Source organism: Python bivittatus, unplaced genomic scaffold (assembly GCF_059951505.1).
Source record: "Python bivittatus isolate LINGU-HERP-01145 unplaced genomic scaffold, Pbiv_v1 ctg000480_np1212, whole genome shotgun sequence".
In the NCBI taxonomy this organism is placed as follows: Eukaryota; Metazoa; Chordata; class Lepidosauria; order Squamata; family Pythonidae; genus Python; species Python bivittatus.
In genome coordinates this window covers 82837935-82851870 of record NW_028277075.1, presented here as the reverse complement: position 1 = coordinate 82851870, position 13936 = coordinate 82837935, and the positions used below count along the sequence as shown (strand labels likewise).

The window sequence follows — 13936 nt, the reverse complement described above, 5'->3', positions numbered from 1 at the left end:
TAGTTGCCTTAAGTGCTGATTTGAGCAGAAAGGCAAGATATAAACTGAATAAACAAGTGTTTTTTATGATCCATGTATTTAAGGTTGCTGGATAGGGTTGGATTTTTTACACATACACTGCTTGTTTTTTCAAGGAATAGAAAACAAGCTGGATAAAAATTAAGGCTTCATCTTAAAGTGATTTGGGAGGAAGCTTTTCTGTTTTAGAAATATTATATTCTACTGTTTTTTTCTTCTCCTTATATAAATCTGTCTCTAACTGGAACATCGGAAATGACTATAAACTTTTATATTAATTTTCAGAGCTTCTATGATCTTGAAACTCTTATCTTTTCCATTAATGCGTTGGATTATTGTTGTTTTCCTTTTGCCTCCTTATTGTTCCATGTTGGTCAGATCCTTTATGCACCAAATGCTAATAGAAGCACCACTTGAGGCCTTTTAATAGAGCTGTATATCTAATAAGTTTATTTATGGTAGTGCAATTTTTTTATCTTGGAGTGCACAGAAAGCCTTATCTGCCAAAATTCCTTGTGATTAACTCTTAAGCATAATGTCCCATTTGTCAGTTTAGTAGAATAACCAGCTATATGTCAGTATCTAATTTTAGAGAAAAGTTGCCATTCAGAGACGGTGGAGGATGAAGGTCCAAACCTTTCAATGTTTTTCAATCCAAGGAAGCCAGAGTCTCTCCTTCCAGCACTCTTGCATTACAGGAGGTCTAGTTGTGCCCCTAGATTTCCAGCGTCTTCCTATAGATTCTAATGAACATCCCCCATTCTCATTAGTGAGAATAAAAAAAAAAAACAGTTTTACACAGGAATAATAGTGACTGCCATAAAAACTTAAGCCATTAAATAGCCTTTGCACAACTTGTGATAAAGTTGTGCAGACATGAAGCTTCTGTCACTTTTTTCTGTTACCTACTATATAGATTAGAAAACTACTGAATTGACTATATTAGAGTTGGTTAGAAAACTGAATTGAATTGATTAGAAAACTGACCACCCTTGCTACAGTAGCTCCTACATTGGTGGGCTCTCAATTATATCAATGGGGAATTTTGTAGATCGTTAATTATCCACATATTGAATGATGCTCCGTTGGAAATCCATTAGTTGAATGCCATGTAGAAAATCTTGCTCACCAGTGATGTCATTGTTCCTCTATCTTTTTCATTTTTCTTTGCAGATCTGAAGCCTTGGGTTTCAAATTTTACATACTCTGGTGTACGAGACTTCTCTCAGCTTGCTCTCGATGCCAATAGGAATCAACTCATTGTTGGAGCCAGGTAAATCAGAGCCTTTTAATTGGAGCAAGATTGCTTCTCTAGCTCATTCCCTGAATGTTACTCTCTGCAAAAGAGATTGCTTTTTCAGCTTGCAAGCACACTCCATGTTGCTTTTAAAGCAAAGCCTTAATTTATGTAGAAAGGTTTTAGAAATGCAGTCATGATATTGAAGAGGAGAAAATTACCAGTCATTCTTGGGGGGGAAAATGTAAGAAAAATGAGGAATTAATGAAGCAAAAAGCTGTCATTTCCTACGGATCATAAAGGCTATAAAATTTTTTCTCAGTGAGGTGGTGTCCACATGTATGGAAACAGAACTAGCTGACAGAAAGAACTCAGTGCATTAATGGAGAATATGCTCACACAGTTAAGCAGTATATCCCTAGTATGTCAGGCAATTTGTCTTGGGGAACCTTCAGTTTGAATGAACCTGAATGATCATCTGCGCTATTGCTGGGACACTTTGCAGGAAAGTATTATGTCCCCCTCTCCATAACCTACAATTACTAATAATGCCATAATAAAATTAGTAGTCCCTAGTTTATTCATAAATGGCATTTATATGCTGACAGAATTTAAGACTTAAATTACACATACATAAATTCTTAGTATTTTTGTAACTCAAAGTGCCTGAGATATTATCATAGTAACACTTAAAACAGCTCTCTGAAATAGCCCAATCTTCATGTTATAGGTGAGAAAATCCAAGGATATGTTAGAGTCATTTAAGATATGAACAGGTTATTTCTTGGCTGTTCCATGTCTGTTCCATGCCTATTATATTATGCAGTCACCCTCTTGCAAAAATGTTGTCCACAGAAAAGGTTGAATATCCATTCTTCACATTTTGGTTTATTGCTGGCTTTTTTTTTTTTTTTTTTGTCTTGTCAAAACTTATTTGTGAATTCAGAGAGCTGTAGAATGCCACTGTACCACTCAAGAAATTCAGTATCTATAAATGCTCCATCCTGATTTTAAGCTTTTAACTTTTGGAGTTTGCTTCATTATTTTCAGGTTCCTTTGAGGCTATTTCTCACTCTGAATAGTGACCAGATAGACTTTTTTTGGCCAACTTTGAGAGTTTAGATACAGCAAGTAACTCCCTGTTTGTCTGAAAGGGCAGCATTTCCAAAGAGCAAGGAAATGGCAGTTAAAGAGTAGCAATGTGATGTTACCACTTTGTTCAGAGATGAGATAATGGTGTGCAGTAGGTATCTGGTGGAGAGATAAACATAAATCACATAGATGCCTTTTGATAAAGAATGTATGATAAGGATCACACATACTATGCTGTTTTTCCTTTATTTCTGATCTTTATGAATTGTGCTGAATGTGCTAGATCTTGTTCAGACAAGATTAGCTTGGGAAAAAAACACTGTAAGGAATTTATGACCCAACCACATAGCTTTATAGAGGCAGTTTCCTGAACATTTGTCATAAAATGCTTGTGAGTCATTGGAACCTCATCTGAGTGACGAACAGATAAAAGAGATGGTAGCTTTACTGAACGTCTTCAGACTGGATGGTTAGAAACGTAAAATGTTTAAGAAGTGGAGATATTTGTAAGAAATTGTGTGCATGTAATGTCTTATACCACTGAATGAAATACTAACAAGTGGCTGAAACAAAAGATGGTATGAAAATCTAAGTCTAAGAGAAAAGATTACTCATTTCTTTGGGAAGAGTAGCAGAAGGTGTCAGCTGTGATGTTAGATGGTTCAAGAACAATGGGTAAGAGGACAGCCAGAAGAGATGTCAGGAAAAATTCTGCCAAAATCACTGCTAACTTAAAAGGATTTTCAAAATATGTCCTTCTTGATGTATTTTTGGTGAATTATAATAAATGGAAGCTGTTTTTGAAGAATTCTGGTGGCCAGAAGAATAGATACAACCCTTATAAAGTCTTTTGGAAGGTGGTCCAAGGGGTTAAATGTCTGTGGTGCTAGTTTATGTCTCAAGATTGTCAACAAAAGCAAACTGGATCAAGGGAATAATCTCAAATTTATATCCCTCCTTTCTTCCAGGAATTCAGGTATATAGTACTCCTTCCTCCAGTATAATTTTTCAGTTCCCCAATGGCTTTTTAAGTGGTAGGATTCAGGTGGAAAGGAAGTTAGACATTTCTTTGTTTCTAGGCAGTCTTGGCTGAGTTCTCAGAGAAGCAAGTCCTTAAGCACAAGACTGGGCCTAGGAATTCTGGCTCACCCTCCAAAAAGCCTTGGGAGAACTGGAATCAATAAAGTAAAGTTGTCAGGGAAAGTAAAGTCAAACAGGTAAATTATTTTTTAATTTTTTTTCAGTGCTGTTAGTGTTCAGCAATATAGCCTTAATTTGTATTGCCGTTCCTTGTCCCTCCATCTCTGTTTGCTCAAGATTATTAAAGATTGCTAGCTCTGATATGCAGATCTCAACTTCAGATAACCATTTCTGAAGTTTTTCTTGAGTTACCATTCTTAAAATAAAAATCTTTGTTCTTTGTCCTAATATCACACAATCCAAAACTACTTTGGGTCTGGTAATCATGTTAAAAGGAGGGAAACTGGAACTGGAGTCATTTATTTAAAAGCTTATTCTTGGGGTAAGGGAATTTCTTCTTCTAACCCATCTAGACTCCAGGTGAAGGGTGCACCTCCCCATTATAGAAAAAGAATTCCAGCCTTGGTACTGCCCCTTCCCCTGGGAGAATAGCCACAGTACTGAACTCAGGGTAAAGGGAAATGAGAATGGCAACCCCAGCAAGGGATTTGGCAGTCTTGTAGTGTTTTTGAGAGCCACCCACATCTGTTCCCTGCTCCACAGCTCCAGTCATGAGAAAGTTCTAATAATTGGGAGCAGATTTGAGGACATACAAGGGGCTATAGTGTGTGTGTGTGTGTGTGTGTAGGGTAGGGTAGTATTTTTCACTAGAAGGGCCGTTGGATTCCACCCGCTGGCTGTGTTCACAGAACATGTTAACCTAGTTAATGAATTAACTCATCTGGGTTGGCATAATACATTGAATCATTAGCTACTCAGATGGACTGGGCTTGCACATTTGCACTGATTATATGACAGTAATAAGGCTATTTCAGGATCAAAAGGTAATGGTAAATCCCTGGATTTTTAGTTATCTCATGACTGAAGATAGAGTATGAACATTGATCTCCTGTTCCAGAAAAGCCCACTACTAGTTACACTTGATTTTTTAAAAAAGTATTATTATGTTAGACCAAAATTTGGCCTTGCTTTTCTCAGACAGAGCTTTAAGCTCTCTGGATTTTAAATTTTAGTAAGTAGTGTTACAGAACTTAAATGACTCTTTGTGTTGCCCAAGAACCAAATAAACTCATGTCCAAAGCCTCACTCATACTGCTATAAAGTTGCTGGGTGCAGTTGTTATTAGTCTAACCTACTGTAGAGTTTGTTGTGAGGATAAAAGGAGAGACAGCTGACTCTTGTAACTTCGGTATAGTTCTTTCAGCAACAACAGAATAGAAATGCAACAGTGATTATCATATTCATATGTATTACTGAGAAAAATGTAACAGATACAATAAAATAATTGCTAGATATTCTGTCCACACTTTGGAAATACTATGAAGAATACTATAAAATACTATAAAATTATAGAAGTAGTAAAGTAGCAATCATTATTAACAAAAATATGTCAAAGGTCAGTGCTTGGATACAGACACCCCCAAATTGATAGAATAATCTTAATTCAAATTCAAGGCAAGCCAGTATACACTCCAGTCACAGATGCAGAGGAAACAGAAATTGTGCAGTTCTGTGATAATTTGCAGTACCTTGACACAATATCCCAAAAGGGGTCATACTAATTACAGGAGAGTAGAATGGCTCCATTCTATTAAAACTAAAATAACATTTGGAAAAAAGCCGAAAATTTGGTCTTGGTGTGTGAAACAAAGCAAGAAGGAGACATAGAGCATCAGAAAGACAAATAGATTAATTCAATATTTAGAGCAAATGTCTTCTTTCTAAATCTAAATGACAATTCTCTATATGGATATCACGGGATGGGCAACATCAAAATCAAACTGAAATATCCTCAGCAACCAAAGTGTAGAAATTCTGTTCAGTCAGCCAAAGCCAGGTCTGGTGCTGACTGTATTTCAGATCATGATCTCTTTCTTATAAAATTACCAAGTAAATGAAAGAAAACAAAATGATCAGATGAACAAGATATGCCTTCTGCATTATTCTTTATTATGTGGTAAAGGTCAGTAATAGTGTTAATGGATTATATTTGATAAATAGAGTATCTGAGGAATTCTGTATTGAATTTCATGACAACATTAGAGATGAAGGAAATAAAAATACCCTGAAATGCAAAAAGCAAAAGAAGGTGAAATGCCTTTTTGTTGACACACTGAAAATAGCTGAAGAAAAGTGGAAGGCAAAGTGTAATAGATAGATGAACATTTGTCAAAGTAAATGCTGAATTCCCTAGAAGAGCAAGAAGTGACAAGAAGTTGCATCTAAATAAGCAATGGAAAGAAAATGAGAATAGCAATAGCATATTCATGGCAGAATTCCTTACTCTGACTCTTGCTTAATTCCGTACACTCTGGCCATTATTTTTCCATTATTCTGTTTACTTCCAGCTTCAGTATTCCAGTTTTCTATAATTGCTATGATATCTTGTTGGTGTTGTGGCAAGGTGTTACAAATAATCACAGATTGGGTCCTACAAGCGAATGGCTACTCCAAGAATGAAATAAAAAGAGCCATCAAACCAAGAAAGCAACATGCGACTGAAGAAGAAAAACAGCCACCCACCAATAAAGTATTTCTGCCCTATATCAAAGGGGTCACAGACCGCATGGGAAAACTGATGGAAAAACACAATTTCCAAACGATCTTCAGACCCACCAGACAAGTACAAGAAGTGCTAAAATCAGCAAAAGACAAAAGGGATCCCCTCACCGCTGCAGGAGTATACCGCATACCATGCAGTTGCGGACAAGTATACATCGGGACCACAAAACGCAGCATCCATACCAGGATAAAAGAACACGAAAGACACTGCAGACTACAGTAACCAGAAAAATCTGCAGTAGCTGAACATGCTCTCAAGCACACTGGACACAAAATCCTATTTGAAAACACAGAGATACTGGACAACACCAACAGCCACTATACCAGGCTATACCGGGAAGCCATTGAGATTCACAAACACCAGCACAGTTTCAATAAAAAAGAGGAGAGTCTAAAAATCAACAAAACCTGGCTACCAATCCTGAAAAATACAGCCTGCAAAAGGTCAACGAACTCAGCTCAACCACCAGGACATGTGAACAGTTCACACAATGAACTTGCTAATCACCCCCAGCAGCCCCTCGTTAACAATTCAGTAGAAGAAAAAACCCTGTCTAATCCCCAGGAAAATACACACAGATGCTGACTCCAAAACAAGCAGCCACTCAGTAACCCAACCCCCACCCCCAGATCTCTATAAATACCCACAGAAGGGTCACTTCACCCTGGGCACAGAGAGAACTGCTCCTGTCTGTGCTCCCGCACTCTGAAGATGCCGGTCACAGGTGCTGGCGAAACGTTAGGAAACAAGACTTCAAGACCACGGCCACACAGCCCGGAAGACCCACACCAGCCATCGTATGCCGGCCGTGAAAGCCTTCGACAATACAATCACAGATCTGTTCAGTTTCTGCTTCCTTTTGCTCTGTGGCTGGAGCATAGACCTGGATCACCCTAATATTGATTGGCTTGCCTTAGTCTTGAATTGAGATCACTCTCTAAGTTTTTAGATTGCATTTGAGCACTAGCTTTTGACATCCTTTTTCTAATAATGATGCCCACTACATTTCTTCTGTGATTTTCTTGCCTGCAGTAGATCTGATGCTCCTCTGATGTGAAGTGACTCATTACAGTCCATTACAGTTTGCTGTTTCCCAAAATGGCAGTTTTGCCATTTTTGCTCTGACCATATGAAGTTTCATTGTTCTGACATTCCATGTATCAATGCTATGCATATCTTTGCAACATTGAACTTTCTTTTGACCTCTGGATACCCTTTCATCTTTAATCCATGTACATCATAAACGTTCTCTTTACGAGCATATATCTGGATATCTTCCAACCTGGGGGCAACTCATTTTTTGGTATCATGTTGATGTTGTCCCTAGCTTAACTAGGACTTGAATTAGGATCTCATGCCATATCCATCCTAGTGGATGAAATTAAATTCTGGGAGCAACTCATTGGCCCAACTTCCCCTTGCAGATAGATTTAACTTTTTGTGGAAGAAAGTTATAGCTAATTATCTTTCCTGTTGTGGACTCACTACTCAAGTGCTAATAAGGGGCCCATTTAACCTGTCTCTGAGATAAACAACACGTTCTTGATCATAATTTATTTATTAACTGACAGATCTAAAGTGTTACATTTTTCCTGGGGGAACCTTTATGTATTATAATCCTTAAAAATTAAGATATATTCCCCATCAAACCAAAGATCATCTTGGTTGTGAATGTCCATTTGGCTGTCTTGGTAGAATACTGTTGTCATTTCTCTCTCTAGCATACTACCTTGTGTCTAAATATCAGATGCTGAGAGAACTCTCTGTGTGTGTTTGTTCACCATAGTCTGTCTGTCTGAACTGTCCAAATGCACTGCTTTGTAATTTAATCTACTTCCTTACCACCAACATCCCAACCTAAAAATAAACAGAAAACTGGGTTATTCTCTATTGTTTGCCAATAGTCCCCTGGTAGGTATAGTACCTTAGTGCCTGCTGTTTTTCATTGAGTGTTTTCCTACAGAGGATGTTGAATGATCACATCTTCATATTTGTCAGAGTGTTAACATTTAAAATAGCAAAAACATATCTTAGTTCCATTTTGTGCTATGCTACAGTTAAAAGACAACTAAACTGTGAGGATTTTTTCCCCAAATGATAGATTAAGAATAAATCATCAATACTACTGAATGTATATGTTTTTCTTCTCTTAAAGATAGTGTCAGAAGGTTACTTTAAGGTTGTTTTCCATTTTAATTGATTTAAATTTTATATATAATCTTGAGTGCTTACTGGAGCAGAAGTAGATTATCAATCAATCAAATAATTAATCTTTATTACAACAAAAAATCCATAAGGGTTAAAAAAGAGCATTAAAATAAATAAACCAGACAGTAGCTTAGTAGCAGCAGTTCTTCACTGTACACTGATACTTCCAGTTAAGGCTTTTATTCATTATATAATCCTTCTGCCTTATTCCAAGGATATAACAAAGGGTCAAGGTATCATCTTTCATTTGGAACCCTCTCAATATTTCCCACCAGTTTATCAATGTGAAATTACAACAATAATTATGTTAAAGAGGAAAATAAGTGGTTACAGAGTGCATTTTATTTATAATGCTAGCAGCGGGGTCTATAACAAACCATATGAAATTTGTTGTGTGTGATACCATGACACAAACAGTATTGTACAGAGATTTGTTTGAAATTTTCCAGAAGGATGCAATCTAAGTACTGTTTGATGCCGAATGTATTTAGGAACATTGTGGGATGACGGTATCTTCTTTGTTTGTTTGTTTGTTTGTTTGTTTAGAAAGCTCTAAGCTATCTCAAAAGCAGTTTACAAGACGTAGAAATAAATTAAAAGCAATTATCCTATATTTAAAATCTTGAGTGGAACTATGTTTGGAAGGCCTTCTTAAAAGTCAACAAAATGGTTAATTCCCATATTTAAGGAGGTAAGCCATTTGAGGGCTCAACAGCTTATGAGAAGGATCACCCCAAAGTTTTATCCGATGAAGCTGATGTTAGCTAAAGGCCAACTTTAATGAATAAGCAATGCATATCATATAGAACTAAATTTTTATAGGTCTTCAAATGTTGTTGGAAACGAATTGGTGGCCCATGCAATGAGTTACATCTGCTTTTGAGATAGTTTAGAAATGTCTAAATTAACAAATATGGCTCATCATCCCACAATGTTCCTAAATACACTCAGCACCAAACAGCCCATGTTGCACAGTTAGGAATGATCCTTCTGAGCTACTCTGAAGATCAGATTCATTCCTCAATTCTCCATAAGCTGAAATTTTTGAAATGTGTATAAATATGGCCCCATTTTGCAAAGATAATCTGTAGTTGTATTGTCAAAGGCTTCCACGGCCAGCATACGATGGCTGGTGTGGGTCTTCCAGGCTGTGTGGCCGTGTTCTGGAAGTTTTGTTTCCTAACGTTTCGCCAGCATCTGTGACAAGCATCTTCAGAGAGCAGGAGCACAGACAGGAGCAGTTCTCCTGTCTGTGCTCTCTGAAGATGCCGGTCACAGATGCTGGTGAAACGTTAGGAAACAAAACTTCCAGAACACGGCCACACAGCCCGGAAGACCCACACCAGCCATAATCTGTAGTTATTTACTAGGGTGTGTGCTAAAAATATGTGGCTCTCTAAAAATCAAAGTAGATTTTCTAGATAGCTGCAGTAGGGTGTTTTTTCAATTAGTTGATTAAAGGAATGACCAGACAGGGTTTTTCATCATTTTCTTCCTTTTAAAATGCATTACACTATAGCAATGCTGGGCACTTCACAGCAATGTCTCCATATTGGCATTTCAGGAAACGCTGCCCAAAAGAGAAACTTCTGTTGGGAGAGCCCCACACTGCTGCAAGAAAGATAAGGCTTTTTGTTCTTGTCACAGTATGGAGCTCCACAATACAAACTTGTTCTTCAGGCATGGCTTCCAGGAAGTGCTGGGTGGAACAGGCATTACTGTAACAACCACTATGTAGGACAGGCAGGCAGAAGGCTAGTGGAGCGCATCCATGAACACAACTAGCAGTCAGAAGACACGATGAAAGCTCCTTAATCTCACAACACATGGACAGACTTAACCATAGTTTCAACTGGGAACCTGTCAGCAACTAAGATCAAGCTAAATCCAAAAACGCAAGGAATTCCTGGAAGTTTGGTATGGGACAAGGTAGCCATCAACAGGCACATAGAGATAAGCAACATCTGCACACTATTCAAGAGAGACAATAAAAAGGAAAACGAAAGACCAGAACACCTCCTCGCCAGCAGTCATCACCCAGATAAGCAGAGATTAACACCAGACAAACAATCAAGCAGCAAACAACATTCTAACCAAGGAACTATCAAGGAGAAAACCACACCCCCACCAACACTGACAGTGCAAGCTATTGTATATATACAGAGAGCAAACCCCACACTCACTAGCACTGATGTTACCTAGTCAGGTAATGAAATGTCTGCGAGCAAACAACCAAGCTCAGAGAGCAGCAAGGGCTCTACAGTTCAACACTGAGCTACAGATATTCTCTTCTGTAGGCATTACTGTGAAGAGCCTGGGGCTGCCATGAAGTATTTTAAAAGCAAAGAGAAAAGTGAAGACAATTGAAGCAAATTACAAACATATACCTTTACCCCTAGTGGGTTTCCAAATTTCTTATAGGCACAACAGCAGTAGCCAGATACATCACTTTTAGCCACTCTTTGCATGGGTTGCTTTCAGAGTGAAATGCCAACATTTGCATGGAATAGAATCTAGTGACATCATTTTACATCCTTAATGTGAGATCTGTTTTCTTTTAGAAGTAGACATAATTAAAGCATTTGTTGGAACCCATACAAAGTGCTCACTGTTTCGTTTTGAGGAACCTGAGATACAAGAGCACTCCAAATTATGTATTTCCTTCTTCAGGGACTAGGACCTCTCTTAGAAAACCGCTGTGTGCCCTGCTTGGGGCTGACAGTGTGCATTATGCTGAAGTTTGGGAGAAGGCATTAATTTTCCTAGAGGGGGAAAAAAAACAGGTATTGTGGGAAAAGATCAAAGGTAAATTAATTGGCTTTCTTTCCAGTTGCCGATTGATAAGATGTTTCTTTCCAGATCAAATGCTCTTGTAACTGGCTCAGCCTGAAAGGATGGCAGAGCTCTTTTTTTTTTTTTATTAGCAAGGAGATTGCCTTAAAACAACTCCCTCATTGCAGATGAGCATATATTGTGGGAATAGGGCAGCCTTGCAAGAAAGACAAGGTGCAGATTGGTTTTGAATTCTTTACGGTGTAATGAATAGTTTGTACAAAATTCTATGCTTCCACTGTAAACCAGGATAAATATCAATTTTTAATATTGCCATACTTTTCTTCGTTATTTTTGTTTTTGCATTAACATGGCAAAGTAGGTAGGTATGGTAGTGTCAAAATGATGAAAGCCCCATCACACCATCGTGATTCAGGCCCTGCCCCTTTTACATGTACATGCATGTTGTTGTTCAGTCGTTAAGTCGTGTCCGACTCTTTGTGACCCCATGAACCATATTGCGCCAGGCCTTCCTGTACATGCATGACAGACATACAAAAGGCTTGCATGACACTGCTGTCATCATTTGCCCCCCCCCCCCGGACACCTCCCTCCCAAAGACCTCTGTAGGCCAAATTTCAGAATCAGCTTTTAGGTGGACCTATTTAGAGCAAATAAATTAAGAGGAGGAATTCTTCCCAGCTTCTTTTAAAACCATGCATAGATGTTAATATCTCAGGTCCTGCTTCTTTATGGTGTTAGGCACAGCAAGCACTTAGTCTTTTATGAGATAGCCAAAACTGAATGAAAAAGGAGTTATATTCGTCTATGAGATTTGCACTGTTCTTTAATTCGGAGAAGCCTCATGATAAATTGAGCTTCTGGAAGAATGAGTAATCATCATCTGGAAGCGTTTGCAGGTTTGTTACTTGGTGTCAAAGTTAATTTTGATTCAACTATTTACCTACAATTCCCACCCATAAGAATGGACCAGTCATATTCATAGTTCTCCTTGACTTCTTCCAGAGACCCCAGAATATTCAGGAATATTTGCTTAAAATTTTTAAGATACGTTCTTTTTGAGGAATAAAATATGGTATATTTTCTGCTTTATCCAGCTCTGGTGAGCTATATGGATGCCAAAACACAGTTTAAAAGTGTTTGGGCACTGGCAGAAAATTGAGTATAGCATTTGGTAGGGTGAGATGGATTGCTTGATAGAAACAGAATTTTGAAGGAAGTACAGTGAGTCTATAGAGCAGATGTTAGAACTGGATATATCAGAGTAGGATAATCTGATTTAATTCCCTGAAAGTTTTAGCTTGATGTGAATCAGACTACTGCCTCCTCTCAGAATCAATAAACTACAGCAGGGATTTTTGTGTTCGGGAGCATAACTTCATTGTATTAATGTTGACACAAGTCTTATGATTATAATACAGTTGATAATACATTCAGAATTACAGCTTTGTCAGATATGCAGTTGGGTAGTATCTGTTCTGTGAGTGTATACCTGAGGTTTCACAGCTAGGCTTTTCCATACAGCCTACAGTAGGGAGGATGCAAAGCTGTTGGAGGCCAATCGTTTGGGGATTGATTCTTCTGGCTGCTATGATCTTATGTATCAGTTTATGGTTTTATTGAACGTTTTACAGATCTGAGCCACTAAGAATAATCTGATGAAGGAACATATAAATAACTGTATTTTAAAATAAATAAAATATTGCAGGTTTCCCATATGTATGAAAGGTCCCAAATGAGTCAGTTATGAAATGTAATGGCAACCCTACAATTAATACACAAAATGACATTCTGGATAAGTTATCATAGGTTGATACAGTTTTCATTTCCAATTTTAAAAAGGTAGAATTCCAGCAGTAACCCTATAAATATAGATAGTTTCTGCATACACTAAGAAGCATTACACATGGTTTCCTTTAACTTGTGTCTGGATTTTGAGATAGTGTTGGATGGCATGGCGTGTGTGTTTTTTGCATAGGTTTTGCATCAGTCCCATGAAAACATGAACACACATTTCCCTACAATACAAATTGAGTGAAGGATCACTACAGTGTCTAGATCTGAAGATACATACTATGTTGATGCCAATGCGATCTCAGTTTCTTTCAGAGAAGCTGGCTGCATTTATTTCCTATAGTTAATATGCTATTCCATATTGATTTTTTTTATTAGTTCTGCTGCCTATTTCCATCCCATAGCAATGGAAGAATTAGCTTAAATATTAAAATTGTTTATTCAGTCAAAATATACGATGTTTCTAGGAGGCTGGCTGTTGCTAGTGCCAAATTCTTCTTATGAGTTATCTGAAACCAATGCATTTAAATAGCATTCTTAACAAGAGAAGAGCAAGGCAAAACTGCTAAACCCCTTGTTGCCCTTCTTAGAGTGAACTGGGACCTGAGGCTTATAAATGGTCACATTTCCCAAGGAAGGTATATTATTTGTTTGATACATTATGCAGGGAAGTATTTTTGCACTAGCAAGACATGGGTGCATGAAAAATGCATGGATGAATTGGAATTAAAGCTCAAAGCTAAAGGTATAGTAAGTTAACCAAAATAGACTCCTATATTTCACATAAAAAGAGGAGATTATATGCTGAATAATAATGAAAATATAACTTAGATAGTAATGGCAAAAATGTCCACCCATTTAACCAAATGCCTTAGAAATGCTGAAAGGACACTGATACCACAGTGGTTAATCAGAGTATACGCCTATACACATTTGCATGAGTGCACACATGTAACTACGTGGTTCACATATGTAACTTGGGGCCTTGGCTAATCTCAGACAGAGCAGTCATTCAGTTTTTGTTGTATAAA

General features: G+C 37.7%; 1 protein-coding gene across 10 annotated transcripts in view; it reads left to right on the top strand.

The window, feature by feature from the left end:
- Positions 1-13936, top strand: part of SEMA5B (semaphorin 5B) — a 476652-nt gene that overhangs the window by 307485 nt on the left and 155231 nt on the right. For all 10 annotated transcript variants that reach the window (XM_088146436.1, XM_088146435.1, XM_088146434.1 and 7 more), the window contains one exon: positions 1192-1291. In XM_088146436.1, the coding sequence (XP_088002562.1) occupies positions 1192-1291 (100 nt within the window). The remainder of the gene's footprint in view (positions 1-1191; positions 1292-13936) is intronic.